The sequence below is a fragment of the Notolepis coatsorum genome, assembly GCF_963971535.1.
Source record: "Notolepis coatsorum genome assembly, chromosome: 12".
Classification (NCBI taxonomy): Eukaryota; Metazoa; Chordata; class Actinopteri; order Aulopiformes; family Paralepididae; genus Notolepis; species Notolepis coatsorum.
The window spans coordinates 42651309-42667449 of record NC_140176.1 but is presented as its reverse complement, the minus strand read 5'-3'; the positions used below and the strand labels follow the sequence as shown (position 1 = coordinate 42667449).

At 42.5% G+C, this 16141-nt stretch overlaps 1 protein-coding gene across 1 annotated transcript in view; it reads left to right on the top strand.

Annotated features, from left to right (window-relative positions):
• The window catches only part of ube3c (ubiquitin protein ligase E3C), a gene marked incomplete at its 3' end in the record, with an annotated part of 124468 nt that overhangs the window by 105012 nt on the left and 3315 nt on the right, over positions 1-16141 (top strand). The window contains exons 22-23 of the mRNA XM_084325633.1: positions 12403-12469; positions 13893-14023. Of these exons, the coding sequence (XP_084181759.1) occupies positions 12403-12469; positions 13893-14023 (198 nt within the window). The remainder of the gene's footprint in view (positions 1-12402; positions 12470-13892; positions 14024-16141) is intronic.

Below are 16141 nucleotides of genomic sequence, written 5' to 3'. Positions count from 1 at the left end.
TAATAATAATAATTTTTTTTTCATTTTTGATTTACAAACATACAGGTACAAAATACACAGACAAAATGTACAATACTATTAAACAGACCGAAACAATAAAGAGAAAATTATAATATCAAAAAGAAAACTGAAATAAAAGACAGGGTGTGACATGGGTTCATTGGTCATTTCTATCTTTACATTTTTTATTTACATTTCAATTTATTTTCTTGTTTCCTTTTCATCCTTCTGTGATGTCGTTCCTTTTCTTCCTATATTCCTCCCACTTTTCCCATGTTGACTATAATTTCTCCTCTTGCAGCCTCAGCATATGCGTGATTCTCTCCATTTCCTGTATCCCCTCTATTATCTCTGTCCATTGTTCCTTCGTCGGTGCTTCTACCCTGTACCACAGCTTAGTCTGTGCTTTCTTGGCTGCTACTAATAGTATCTTAATCAAATATTTGTCTAGGTTCCCTAGGTATAGTACTACACCTGTCTGGGGTATTTCATATCCTACTATTTCATTTATTATCTCTCCTATCTCTTCCCAATAGTTTCTTATTTTCTGACATCCCCAGAATATGTGTGTGTGGTTCGCTACTTCTTGTCCACATTTTCTCCAACATGGTTTCTGTGCTGGTGTGTAATTGCCCTGTATTTCTGGCGTTATAAAGAATCTAATTATGTTTTTCCACCCAAACTCCCTCCATATCCTTGATCCTGTGGTTGATTGTTGTATCTTACATGTGTTATACCATTCCTCCTCTGTTATCTCTATTTCTAACTCTTTCTCCCACTTTTCTTTTACATACAAGGTTGTAATTCCCTTACTGTCCATTATTGCCTGATATAGTGCTGATATAACCCTCCCCTTCCTTCCTTCATATGATTTTACCATTATCCTAATTACCCCATTCTGTTCTTTGTCTCTGTCTTGTTTTATTTCTTTGTTATAGTAATCTCTAATCTGTAAATATCTAAAGTGGTCTCTATTCTCTAGTCCGAATCTTTCTTTCAATTTTTGTAGAGTCTGCATCTCCCCTCCTATCATTGTACATATTGCTGTTATACCCCCCCGTTCCCATCTTTTGAACCCATGGTCGTCTATCCCTGGTTTGAATTTGTTGTCGTGTGTTATCCATCTCAGTATCATGGATTATTTTTCTAGCTTGTATTTCTTTACTATTGTGTTCCATATGTTTATAGTGAATTTGGTAATTTGGTCCAGTAGTTGTTCCTGTCTTCTGAACAGCTCCCTATCTCCTATTAGTGCCTGCACTTCGAATCCCTCTCTTTTGGTTTCTATATCTTTCCATTTGGCTTCATAATTCACATTGCACCAGCATGCTACTGTTCTAAACTGTGCTGCATAGTAATAGCCTTCTAAACTGGGTACTGCCATTCCTCCTTTCTCCTTTGGTAGTTGTAGAGTCACATATCTGATCCTTGGTCTCCCCCCCCCCCCCCCAAATTAATCTTGATATCTGTCTATCCCATTCCCTGAATTGTTTTTGTGGTATTAATATAGGTAAAGACTCAAATAGGTATAATAACCTTAGTAATATGTTCATCTTAATGATTTCGATCCTTGAGCTGAAATCTAGGGGCATTACTGTCCATCTTTCTAGGTCTCTCTTGATTTTCTGATTAATCTGTATAGTTTACCTCGTATAGCCCCTCCGCCCTCTTGTAATGTTCACCCCTAAGTACTTGATCCTGTCCATGTCTCATTTAATTTTGTATTTTTCTTTGATCTCTATCGTTGGCGTGTAGTTCAGTGCTAAAGTCTGTGTCTTCGTCACGTTGAGTCTATACCCCGAGTAATATCCATATTCTGTCAGTAAATCCATCAGTGTCGGAAAGCTTATGTCTGGTTGCCTCATATACTATCACGTCGTCTGCGAACAGTCCCAATTTATGTTCTGTTCCCCTTATCTCCACCCCTTTGATGTCTTTGGTCTGTCTAATTAGTTGAGCCAGTGGTTCGATGAATACATCGAAGAGCGTCTGTGAAAGTCAACAACCCTGTCTGGTAGCTCTCTAGTTTAATCCGGTCCGTCACACTACCATTTACCTTAATCCTTGCCGTCGGTTCTTGACATAATGCCCTAATTGTTTTCATAGCGTTTTTGTCTAATCCAAATTTCTCCAATACTTTATATAGAAATATCCAGCTTACACTGTCGAATGCTTTTTCTGCATCTAGGCTAATACTGCACTTCCTCCTTCCTTTTGTATCTCCTCTACCACCTGCACTGTCTTCCTTATGTTATCCTGTGTCTGCCTTCCTTTAATGAATCCGGTCTGGTCCTCGTCTATAATATCTGTCATAAATGTCTCAAATCTTTTGGATATTATTGATGTATACATCTTGTAATCTACATTAAGTATGGACACAGGTCTGTAACTGCTACATAGTTCTCTATCTTTCCCTTCTTTTGGAATTGTAGTAATTATGGCTTCTTTCCATGAAGGTGCCTTCTTTCATTGTGTGTCTGAATGCTGCTTCTAATATGGGGCTCGGTTCATGTCTAAATGTTTTGTAGAATTCAGAGGGGAATCCGTCGCTACCCGGTGACTTACTGCTCTTTGCTTTACTGATCGCATTCCCCACTTCTTGTTCTGTAATCTCTAGGGCTGTCCCCGACTAAGGATTTGGATGGTCGACTAGGATTGGCCACAATTTGCCGTTAGTCGACTATTGGTCGATTTTTTTTTTTTTTTTTTTTTTTTTTTTTATCATTCCATTTGGGCTGTGGGGGGTGCTTAATGTCTGAAGGAGTCGACTGAAGGCTTCTTGTCCTCTGCAAAAGCATGCAATTGGTCCACTGATGTAGGGGTGGACGGTATGGTCTAAAATTTATATCACGGTATAATTTGAAGCATAGACGGTAACGGTATATATCACGGTATCATCGTTTTTGATAAAAAAAATGTAATGTAATTTTATATAATATAGATTTTTTTATAAAATATATATATTATATAATTAGACTTGTACTTGTATTATCTGCGAGACATCGCCACCACGCAACAAGCTCCACTGTCTGTGTGTACTCTAGTAGCCTCCAGCTACGGCCAGGATTCTCCGGAGCTACACCTGGACCTATACTCGAGTAGCCTCGAGCAGAGCTACGGCCAGGATTCTCCGGCGCTGCACCTGGACCCTATTGTATTGGTATAACGTTACTTAACTGTGCTCAGCAAGCCCTCAGCTCGAATACGCATCGAATCAGTGTTATAAGACATTGATATCAGGAGCTATCTGTAGCTACTGCTAGCCGGATATATAACGTTAATACAACGCCTCAGTGAATTATTTAGTTCAATGGGACATTTCGTTTTGAACGGTGAGCTAACAGCTAACAGGTAGCACACACGTCTCTACTAGACTTTGTGGAGCGTTTGTTGATGTCAGGAGCTATCGGTAGCTGGCCGACTAGATACCGTTCGGTTAGACAATGCCTCATCATGTATTAAACTAAAAGTGAATAGTTGACTGGGTCATTTTGTAACGGTAGCTAAGCTAACGTTAGCTCAGGGAGACTCCGCCGTCCTCCCGTGTCCCGTCCCACTAGACTACTAGACCCGTGTTTACATGCGTGCGGTAGGGGCTGGCACGCCCACTGCGCGAAGCCTCCTAAATAACTTTTTCCAGTTCGCACATATCTATTATCTATGACTAATTCTATCTATTTTTAGGGGCAAATGCGAGTGAAATAGTCGCGCTAGCCGTCATTGCTATTTTAGAGCTGCAATACCGGTTACACAGTATAGTCAAAATCCATACCGTAGAGCAAATTCATACCGTTTATACCGTTTATACCATCCACCCCTACACTGATGGATACATCTTGATATTTGTCTAGTCTAGTGTGTTCATTAGATGGGTGAAATCCTCTTTCAGTGCCTCTGTGCCTGTTTTCGTAGGCAGTTAGCCTCTGGTATGCGTGCCATTAGCGTTAGCCACGCTTCAAGGCCTCTTTTCTTTTGGAAAGAATGATAAAAAAAAATTGCTTCATTTATCTATTTATTTAACTGTATTAAACAATATAAAACGAATTGGCCATAATTGACTGAGCAAACTAATGCTTACTGCTGTAACCTACTAATAACACTTAAGTAAATCTGAAGATTATTATATAGCAGATGCCTTGGAGGATAAGTCATGGACAACTGTAGCGTGTGCTTGTTTATACATAACCCCTTTCATGACTGATGCTTGAATACAGGGGCAGGGCTTGCATCACAGTCATGAAAGGGGAGCCCTAGTTTATACAGAGCTGGTGGTATGACTTGCTGGCTGAAATACGGAATGAATGAATGAACTTTATTTAACTGATTGCAGAATGTGTACAATACAGTACGGCTCAATACACACAATTGTTAAGGGGATGCATACCAGAGAAAGACGTTTGTCTTGTTTACATCAGGGTCCCCCTAATGACGAGAGGGAACTAGGTAGCGGGCTATATTACTTTTAACATGTGCTTAAACCCAGTGTTCTCGACAACGGAGTATGGTCGCAGATCTGCTGCTATAAAAACACATATGGCGTTTGTTATTGCTTTGGCCCGGTGTGAATTAATAGCGAGATGCTGCTTGAATGCAACGGATTGCAACGGGGAGCTGGGTTTGCACTAGGATATGTTTTTTCCGTGTACCAGACAGTGATATTCACATTCGGGTGATGCCGTTTCAAATGCGTGATAAAGTTTGCAATAAAGTTGAACAATAACTGGTTTGTCAGTTAGTATTGACTCGCCATACTAAGGCTAATATGCTATGCTGAATTACAGCTCTCGTTCAGTGTAGCTGCGCGCTGCATGGAATGAACAAACAACATCCGGTTAGTTGTGCACGTTATATTAGGGCCGGGGGGATTTAAGTTCCGCAAAAAAAGGTTCCATACCATTGCAATCGCTCGGTGCACAGCCCGTACTGTACCGGAGGACCACATTGAGGCGGTACAGTACGTATCCGCGTACCGTTACACCCCTAATAGCTACTCCTCTTCTAAGGTTCTGTTTAAAATAACTATAAAACAGATTCTCATACCTGAATCTCTTCAGCTTTTCATGTTCTTGTGATATTAGATGTGTTTCTTGTAAGAAGATAACCTGCGCCTCTTCTTTCTTAAGTTGTCATCACCGTACTCCTTTTAATCGGATTACCATTCACATTCAGCGACATCATTTTGATACCCTTAACTTGTCATATTTATTTTCCAAATGTTCTCCCGTTCTACCCATGTCACATAAAATAATATTTGTGGTTGTAGCCACTGCTATCCCTGTCTGATTTACATACATATAACCATAATCAACATTAACACTTGGAACTTCCATGGTAGTTGAGGGACTCGGTCGTCTCCCTCTTTCCCCCGCTGGCGGGTGGGGAGTAGTGGCTCTCCTAGTGAGAGGGCTCCCCCTAGTGGCTAAGAAATGCGCACTATACATGTCCAGCTCGTTCTGTGTGCGACCTCCGAGCTCCCGGTCATAAGCTCTGCATTAGTCACTTTCATGTTCCTGTCTATTTGTATTATGTGTCACGTGTAATCCTGTGGTTCTTTCATATCCGCCTCAATATATCTCTTGAATCTCCATGTCCTTTTTTTATTACTTTTGGTATAATTATCTCGTATGTACTTTACCATCTTCTCATTGTATAAGTCCTTTTCATGTTTACCTTTACTTGTATTGTGTGTGTCCCATGTATACCAGTTTAATGTGTATTGTACTTATCCTTCCCTGGATCACGTGTCCCCTCTCGTCTCCTCTCTGTTCCCCTTCTCCGTGTCTTTTCGTCTTTCTTTTCAGTTGATCCGTTTTGAATCGGTTCAGATCTCCTTCACCGTCCCATCCTCCTCCTTTCTTCCTCGTCCCCCGACCCTGGTCCATCTTCTCGCCTCCTCCAACCTCTGCATCAGCGTCGGTCTCTCCTCTTCTCCTCCCAGCACCTTCCATCCTCTCCGGTCCATGTCCCTCGTCGCTTCCCTCACGTCGTTGTACACCTTTATGCCTTCTTTCCAATGAACCTTCAGCGTGGTCATTGGTGATTGAAATCTGATTCCTTTCTCTTTCAGAGTATTTTTTATCTGAACATAGCTCAGACGCTTTACAGCCACCTCTGTTGAATAGTCATGGTCGAAGGTTATTCTCTGCACCTCCATCTTCGTCTGCCAGGCTGCTCTTAGAATGTTTTCTTTGACTTCGAATTTCAAGAAATTAACTATAACTGCTCTCGGTGGTCTGTTTATCTGTGGCTTCGGCGCTAGGGTCCTGTGTGCCCTTTGAATCTCTATCTTGGCGAGGTCTGGCACTTCCAATTTTCCTTGAATTAGATTGTCTACATATTTGGTCATCGAGTCTCCTTCTATCTCCTCTCTCAGTCCCCATATTCGTATATTATTTCTCCTCGACCTCCCCTCCAAGTCTGTTTGCTTTTCTCTCAACATATTTTGTTGTTCGAGTGTCGCCTTTAGAATTTCTTGTATTTTTGCATTCCATTCCTCCGTTTCAGCTGTCCTTTTTTCTAGCATCCTTATATCCTTCTCTTGTTCCTGTAGTTTTCCATCAATTGTCTCAAGTCTCTTATTTATTTCTTCTCTGAGCTCGTCCTGACCCTTCTTTAATTCTTCCCCGAGTCTGTCGATGTCGCTCCGAATGCTCTGCGTGTTAGCTTGGTTAGCTATTGCGCTAGCTTGTAAGCTAGTCTGTATGCTAGCTTGTAGCTCCGCTCTGGTCTGTAGCCCTGCGTCATTCTTCTGGGGTCCATTTTCTCTCGCTTTTTCTCGTGTTCATCCTTCCTTTTCTCTTATATCCTTGAATTGTCACTTTTTATTTTGTTTTCGATAGTTTTACTTCCTTTTTTCGATATTTTTTGACCGGGAGCTCTTTTCTATGGTCGCTTACCCGAACATCTCAAACTGGAAGTGTGAAATAATTTTTCAACGTTATTTTTCATGATTATGTCTCATGGAAATAGATATAAATAGAACGTAGTTTGTTTCTTTACATTTCTGTGAACGTCTAGGGGGAAAAAACGGGTCTCAATTGGATGAAATGGATGAGCATTTTGCATTATAAAAAACTTACTGTACTTACAGTAGATTTCATTTACGGTCTTTGCTGCCCTGTCAGGGGCACCTGGTGGTACTAAATCCGGATTGGGCCCGACGCGTAGATGTATGACTTGGCCATAATAAGGTAATTTATCAAATTGCATGTGTCCGGATGGCAAAATTCAGTACTGTATCTACAAAAAACTCTGTAAATCATCTGTCCTTTATTCATTTGTTTAGACTTTTTGTACACTTGATCTCAAGAAGCTGCTGAATGAGCTCAATTTTCCACGTCTGGTCAATGTTAGCATGGTGTTATTCACCGTCAAAGGTGAGAGGGAAAAAAAAGAATAATCAATAATTTATATTCCCCTTTGGTTTATTACAATTTACTCAAGCATAGTAATAGACACAATATTTCTGACACTGGGAATACATTCCCTGAGATCCATAGATATCCCTAGATACCAAGAACTTGCAAATGGACCTTGTGGAAGTGGAGCAATCTTCCATTTACTTGGGTATGTACTTTTAGGCAAATTTTCTGAAAAGCACGATCGCACCAAAATAAGTGTGATGAGAACGCTCCCCCCCCGTCACCCGGGACGCTGATTCGCTCCAAGACGGGACCGCTGGAATAGGTGGTCTCGGGTGTGCACCAGCATCCCCGACGACGGAACGGGGCGTGGTGTGCAAGCAAACCTGTAATGTTTTCATGCTTGCTTGAATTTTGGGCAGATAAAAACATACAGCAGGGGAGCTCCAGTAGCTCACCGCATATCTCTGCACTATTTCTGCATCGGGGAAAACCGTGCTGCGTCACGGATGTGGTGGACTCCGAGTTCGATTCCCGGACCCGCCGTCATTTGCCAGAATGTCTTCCCCTGATCTATATCCCGTTTCACCCTGTATCTGTCAGTCATGCTTGACCAGAAAAGCGATAAACGCTAAAAAATAAAGTAAAAAAAAAAAAAAAAAAAAACATACAGCAACAACTAGACAATACCCACAAAAACTATATTTATGGTCAATTTGGGGAGTTCAGACCTCAAACCAAACAAGCATGTTGAGCCTCACGGCTCAGTGGATCGATGAAAACTTCGAGAGAAAGCCACGTTACAATCCCAAGACTTCCCTGGCTCGCATACAGTTAGGCCTGGCAATTTTTTTTGCATTGCTATGTCTATACATTGGTTTCTTGTTCTAATGCATTTATTTCTATAGACTGATGTATTTTTCTTCCACGGAAAATGGAGCCTCTAATAATTATTCCCCAAAACGTAAGCTGTAAAAGATAAACTAAAACGCTACAAAGCCACTTATTCTGAGATGATAATTCATGTATCTGGATAACCAATGCACGGATTTTGTCGAGGCAGGTAGCGTTATTTCGGGAAAATTGATATCTATAGTCTGGTGTATTTTTCGTCCACGAAAAATGGAGGCTGTAATAATTATTATTGCTCGAGAGTCTCTTATGAATAATAATAATTAGAGCCTCCATTTTTCGTGGACGAATACACCAGACTATAGATATCAATTTCCCCGAAATAACGCTACCTGCCTCAACAAAATCCGTTCATTGGTTATCCAGATACAGATGAATTAGCATCTTAGAATAACAAATAACACGTAAAAGACAAACGCAACATCCAATTCGTCTTTTCTCCAGCGCGACCAGCACGTTTTTTCGTTGGATTGGCATGTCTAATAATGCTGTTATTAGAAAATGTGCGTGCATGGTAGATCAGTCAACAATGTCAAGCTAAAAGTGAAGAAGATGAGGCTTCAATATCTTTTCCGTGGTTTGATGCAGTGGACAGCATAATCGGCCAAAACCAACCAGTGATCCCTCCGTTGTTTAATCACTACCCACAGTAATGTGGCCGGTTAGCCCATCCAAAGCAAGGGAGCCCGACGTTGTGACTAGTTGTGTTCAGCGGGACTATAGTGATCAAGTATATATGCATATTATCTTTTACATTCGTTATATGTTTCGTCTATCTGTCTGTAATCTATGTGGTTAGCGCGCAGCATGGCCATAATGTTTTTAGTGTAGGAAAAGTATCCAAAATCCTGCCTGTATCTAACCCATCGTGTAGGTTTAGCTGGTACATTACTTCCCCGAGGTACAGCGAAAATGTCCTGTGTAACTGTTTTGGTTAATTCAGAAATATATAGACTATAGAGAGTCGTTCTCCTCAATTGTGCCTGGGAGCGAACCAAGACTGCAGTGTGTACGCAAACCAGAGGGGGGAGAGGGAGGGGGTTCGCACTCAAGGACGGAGCGAGGGCGGAGCGGAGCACCCGTTCCTAATGAGAAGACACCCTGAAACACGTGTGATGGCCGGGTCTGGGCTCAACTAGGCTTGTTTGTTTTGGTCTGACGTGTGTTGGAGTTGAGTGGGGATATAGAGGGGGGAGGGGCTCGTCATGCGGTTCACACCTCTGCTCAGGCTCTGCCAAGAGAGGTCTGGTGAAATTCACTGTGTGATGAGTTACTGAACTCTCCAACCCACATATCAGACACCCGAACAGGAAATGTAAGCAGAGTTTAATACCAAACGGGGCTCTTTTGCCTTTATCATGATTTCACCCGCCGTGATCCTGATATGATGACAAATACTCAACACAAGAAAATCTTTCACAAAGAAAATACCTCACAGTTCCCAAGTCTTTCATAATCATTTTAACAAAAGAAATTAGAAGAGATGGATGACATTTTATGAAGGAGTCCACTTCTTATTTCATCATGTAAAGGACAGTTAAACATAAACAAATGCTGCATCTGTACAGGTGGAAGAAACTACGTCATAATATTCAGGACTGTGTTTTCCACATAATGATGTTTTTCAAGTTTCAAGTTTTGTTTTATTTGTCACATATAAGGTACATGTACATTACAGTGAACTTCTTGGTTCTGTATGAGCCTCCTGAGATTGTGCTTTATACAGTAAAAAAATAATAAGGACCAAACTATACAAAATATATAATATACAAAACTATGAGGTAGAGATGTAGTGCACTTAAATAGATAAAACAGATAAAATATTGTGTAGTGTTAAAAAGCGTTTAAAGTATCACAATACCTACTTATGTGTGGAAATGTTAGTTGGATAACATTTATATCAGGTGATGCAATTGATGTTTGTCATATTGGATTGCAGGGTAATAGGACTTAATACCAGGTCTCCGTATGGAAATGAACGTTTTGTTTAATTTACATTCTCAGCGGATTCTTCAGAAATATTTTGTTTCAAAGTTTAGCTTGTGTATCACAATTCCAAATTTAAAAAAAGTATCTCGCAATACGATACCAGCCCTACTGTACACACACACTAAAAAAAAATTACACAACCGTATAAACATAGTTCCTCCTAATATGCGAGCACAGAAACATAATTCATCCTACCTTGGGTGATTTATATTTACCGTTTATATACAGTATATATCCATATCTGTCTGAATATACCTCCATATAATCCTTCTATATACCTACTCATACATTTGCATATAACCCATATCACTCTGTATGATAGCATGTACAATATTGCTGTATATACCGTATTTATATATTTATTCTTACCATATATATATCTATCCACAATCTGTCTGTACATACCTGAATGTAATCCTTTTTATATCTATCTATATCTGTACATATCCCTTACCTACTCTTAATAGTTACGCTGCTGGCCAGTATGACATACTACCATAGTGTCTTTATACCTGTATCACTGTACATATTAATACTACAGCTCTGTACATACATCTGATTAGCACTACACTCAGTAGTACTAATTTATATATTTTATACCCAGTTTAAGTACGTTGTATATTGCTGTTGCACTTTACCGTTACATTTGCACTCTGGTTGGATGCCAAACTTCTCTTTGTACTGTACTTGTGGTGCATAATGACTAGGGGTGTAACGGTACGTGTATTCGTCCTGCGAATTTACGGTACAGCCGTCACGGTGCGGTACGCGCAGCCATACGGAGAATACGCCCCACAGCGCAAACACGCAAGTCCCACATGCAGGCACTCGCAAGGGCCGTGCGAGAACAGCGTGCGGCAGACCGAGTCCCCGACTTCAGTTCAGAGCGGCGAAAGTGCACAGAGAAAGGCACATTTACATTGGAACAGCTGCAGGGTCATTACAATTTTACAGTTTTCTTTTGTTTTCTTGTTCGCCCAATAACGTTAACCAAATGAAACCAATGGAAAGAAACACACACGCGCCAACAAACACATCAACATTCTCCCCCGCCGGACGCACAGGCACAATCAAATAAAAAAAAATAAACATACTTTTCCGGACAGATCATCTGAGCTCCACTGTGTTTAAATCCAAATAATCCTCTGCCATTGTTGTAATATGTCATCTGTTCTCTAGTATTCAGTCTCGTCGTGAAGTTAAATTCTTTCTAGAAGTGAAACTGAAACTTAGCAAGGATAAGTTGTTAAAGGGGCAGTAGGCAAGTGGATGCCTGAACACAGAATGACACCAGTATCGGGCGGTCAGGTGGCGTAACGGAGATTGCATTCGTCACCAAACCCCGGAGCGGCTAGATTCGCCTGTTCGAATCCAGCTCACAGCTCCGGGGTTGTCACCAGCTTGGCTGGCCGTTCACACTAATACAATTGGCTGTATTAGAGGGTGGGAGAAGCTGGCGAGGTGGGTCCGGGTCGTTGTAAACAGCGACTCCTACAGTTCGGTCGGGGCGCCTGCTAAGCGCGAATAGGACTTGAGTGGGATAGTGTGATCCTTCCACACGCTACGCCCTCTCAATGAGAATCCGCGCTGCCAGGTGAAAAGAAGCGGTTGATTGGCTGGACGTGTGTCGGAGGAAGCACGTGATAGCCTCCACTCTCCCAGACCGACTGTGGGGGGTAAGTGCGCAGCGACCAGGAAGGGGATTGGGAATTGGCATAACGACTAACATTGGGATGGGAGAAAATCGGAGGAAAATGGAGGGGGAAAAAGATCAATAAAAAATAAAAATAAAATAATGACACCAGTATCACTGACTACCACGGCAAGTCTATAGAAAAGTATTCTATTTAATAATAATAATTATAATAATTATCATAAATATAATATATAAATTAAAAATTAAAAATTTAATTAAAAAAGAGATGTATATTAATAATTATAAATATTTGTTTTCTGTTGTACCGAACTCATACCGAACTGTGACCCCAATACCGAGGTACGTACCGAACCGTGGCTTCTGTGTACCGTTACACCCCTAATAATGACGATGCATTTTAATCTAATAATACATCAACATGATTCCTGCTAGCTCACAATGACCGGAGCCGGACCATTTGACCACTTTTTTGTTTCACCGTAGGTGCTGATATCCGGCGCTCACGTGCCAATCTGCCTCGACGACCTGAAGAAGTTCACAAACTATTCAGGTAGGAGATGACGTTAGAAACCCTCCCCCACCCCCGGCTGCTGTGACACATTATGTCTGTGACTTTTGGAAAACCCTATCAGAGTAGTTTACTGAAGTCACTCACCCACTAAACATTACATAGTGGGTGAGCGGAGCATTCATTTGATCGAGGCCCTGCACAGAATGTTTGTCTACTTCTCTTTCTTCCAGCATGGCTGCTTGTAACCAGTTTCAAAATACTTTCTTGTGCAGTGATAGAGCAAGTAAAATGCTGGAAAAGCATGATGTTACTGTTCTGCTGTGACATATTTACCAGATCCAGTAATAAGACACCAAATTATCATGTTTTTGTTGATATACTCATATACTCATATCAGCACTTAGCAACCGTTGTTTTACACATAGCAACCATTGTCTCTTCCATTGCCATCATATGTACAAAACAATGGTTGCTATGGTACAGGCAGACATGTTGCAAGAAGGAGAACCACACAAACATTCCGTGCACAGCCTCTTATTATTTTTATTTTCATGGTAAACAAGCAATTTATATTCATGTTTGAGAGTAAAATGTGTTAAAGGTCCACATTTTAATTTCCATAACTGAATAAACAAACTGGGTCCCTGAAACACTCATTGAAGCTAGAAAGCTCCTTGAACAGTGTGTCGCTGTGATTTACGATGGCAGGGCCCAAGGTTTTGTTTACAAACATGAATTTCCTATTCAAAGGAGTGTCTTCTAGCGTATGTTTGGTTCAGAGTGCCTCAAAATGATTTTGTGTTTTTAGGTTGACATTATGGTAAAATATTTTTAAGAATTACATGTATAGCAGTAAATATGGTTTGTAAACTAACTACCGGCTCTACAAATGTCTCTCCCCAAACTGCGTAGTGTACCTTTAACATTGAAGTGGAAGAAGTGAGAGAAATAGTCTTTAGAACGAGTAAAAGCTTAATTAAAGAGTAATTTAGCTGCACTAGTGATGTCAGAGTACCTCCTTTTTCCGTCCCTGGACAGACTTAGATAGTACCTCCCAAGAGGTACTGTGACATCACCAATTCGGGTGTTAAGTCTGACGTATTTTTGTTTTTAAGATTGATTTGTTCGCATTTTTTAAGCTTTTTCATATTGGACAGGACCGGCAGAGAGGAAGATATGGGGGGGGAGACATGCGGTAAAGGTCGCGGGATCCGGGAGTCGAACCCGGGACGGCCGCGTAGCATTGCAGTGCGTTACGTGGTGCGCCACCCTGGCGCCCGAAGTCTGACGTATTTTTTTTGTTGGACGGTTGATACGTCACAACTTAACAACAACCCCATTGAGTGCGGGGAGTGTGCAGCAAGGTGAAGATTTGAACCACTAGAGCGTGAAAATCACAGAAAAATGACCACATGATAAAGTATTTGAAACGGTTCCCTCTGTCCCCACCTCCCCCTCTCAGGCGGCTACTCGGCCACTCACCCCGTCATCGTGATCTTCTGGGAGGTGGTGGACAGCTTCACGGACGACGAGAAGCGCATGCTGCTGAAGTTCGTCACCAGCTGCTCTAGACCTCCCCTGCTGGGCTTCAAGGTGAGGGTTGACCGAGGGTTCAGCTTGTGACGTCCCTCCCTCCCTCCCTCCCTCCCTCCCTCCCTCCCTCCCTCCCTCCCTCCCTCCCTCCCTCCCCACCTCCGTTCCCTCGTAATTTTTTCTCCCCCGCCGTCTGGCCCTCACAGACTGTGTACATAGGCGGTAGCCGACGCTATCGTCAAGAAGTTTACCAAGGAATCGGCCCTTAATGGGCATGTAATGAAAACACCTGGGCTGATAACAGCCCTCAGATGATCATTCTCAAATTAGCTGACGATAAGGCCGGGTCAGTGATGCCGGGTTAGTGTGACGAAGGCTTATCTCCCTATCCCTGCTGTACTGTAGTTCACAACCGCCTCCTGTACATTCTACATGCTCTGTGTGTGGGGGGGGGGGGGGCTCGGTCCAACTCCCTAGACTAGATAAATATTGCCGTTTTTCTCGAGGGCCCTCTGCAAGCTGAACTCTTGAACTTTTGCCTTCCGTTTGACATGGCGAGCAGGGGGACGGAGGCGGGGACTGGGGGGGGTCACTTCCTGTTGAAACGATAGACGATGGAGATAGAGAGAGAAGAAAGTCAGGCCGCTCCTCCGCCTCCTGAACCTCACCTCGGACGCCGCTGAATCATTGCTAACCTGTTATTTCTAAAACGATTCCCTAATAGGAAGCCATTCCGCTCTCACCCACCGGAGTGATTTGTGGGACACTTAGGCCGCTTGAAAAGGAGGGGAAAAGGCAGAAAGTGTTGCCGGGAGCCATTAGGAGTTTTATGTGCCTTACTTAGTATAACCAGGAGCTGTAATCGTCATATGATTGGTTTTATGGGCCTTTATTACTGTCATTAGTTGAGAAAACGTAATTGCTCTCCCTGCAGTCCAGGGAGGGGACCAAACTTGCCTTAAAAAATAACAGAAATCTTCCTCTGCCGGTTCCTCTGGAGGGTTGAGTTGCTTGGCACCCCCACCATCGTTTAATGAATTTGACGTCGGTGTAGCATGTGGATGCCGTACCCCCCTCCCTCTCTCTCTAGCTCTCCTTCTCCTTCCTGGGGGGGGGGGGGGCCTGACCTGGCCCTCTGCTCGCGCCAGCTCAGCCTTAATTAGCTGCCGTGAAACGGCCCAGGATTCATTAGTGGAGAAATAGCTCTGTCAGTAGAAGCCATTTAAAAAAAAAAAAAAAGTGATGGAAACCCCACTTTTTCTTCCCCTCCCCTCCTCAAAATGATCTCTCCCGTAATGACACTTTCTCAATAAGCAACGATAGTTTAATACGGTGATTGTCAGAAAAATGGGGTCGTTACGGCGGAGCCCCTCAAGAGCAATTTAAGCGGGCGAGTATGGCTGTTGAACCTCCACACACACACACACACACACACTAACTTTTAATAGGCTGAGATCGGGGGTAGCGGGGCTGATTGGCTGGCCTCGGCTGTGATTGAAACGCTCTGTGTCACGGGCTGGAGATGAGCTGGCCTCATCACGAGAGAGGCTCCGTTTGAGAAACGCCAGATAGACGACATGAAATGAGAGTTCCCTCAGCAGCTCATCCGGGGGGTCAACCTGTGGGCCGGCGTCGCACTCTGTATCTTTCAAACGCTGAGCTGCTTCCCTATGTTTATACCCCAGGAGTGGTATTAGCTTAGCGCTTAATGTCATTCTTTCTACATTCATTCCCTTTACGGAGCTCCACATTTATCGCTTAATCGGAATTAGGATATCGTGATTATTATCTGTGACATGGTGTGATTCACGTCTCGTTTGTTTTGTACGCCTTTGAGCGCCCTTACGTGACACCGCCCCAGTTTATATCTCTATCTTCAGTCTGTCTCTCTATAGTGGACACCCTTCATGTGCTCATTGAGGCCCCTGTGTGTGTGTGTGTGTGTGGGGGGGGTTAAAGGGATGCCCCCCCATTTCAAGAAGGTGGCCTGATTTTCAGTGAAGAAGCAGCAGGACATATTAGTTTTTGTTAGCGATCCTTGTGGAAGTCGATGCGAACGCACTTCGTGTCTCTGGAAAATTATGTGTAAAGACCTTAAATATTGAAGTCCCTTCTATAGATTTTAGTGTTGTGTAACAGTTAAAGCTGTCTGGCTTTAACCTGAACAGGGTAAATCTG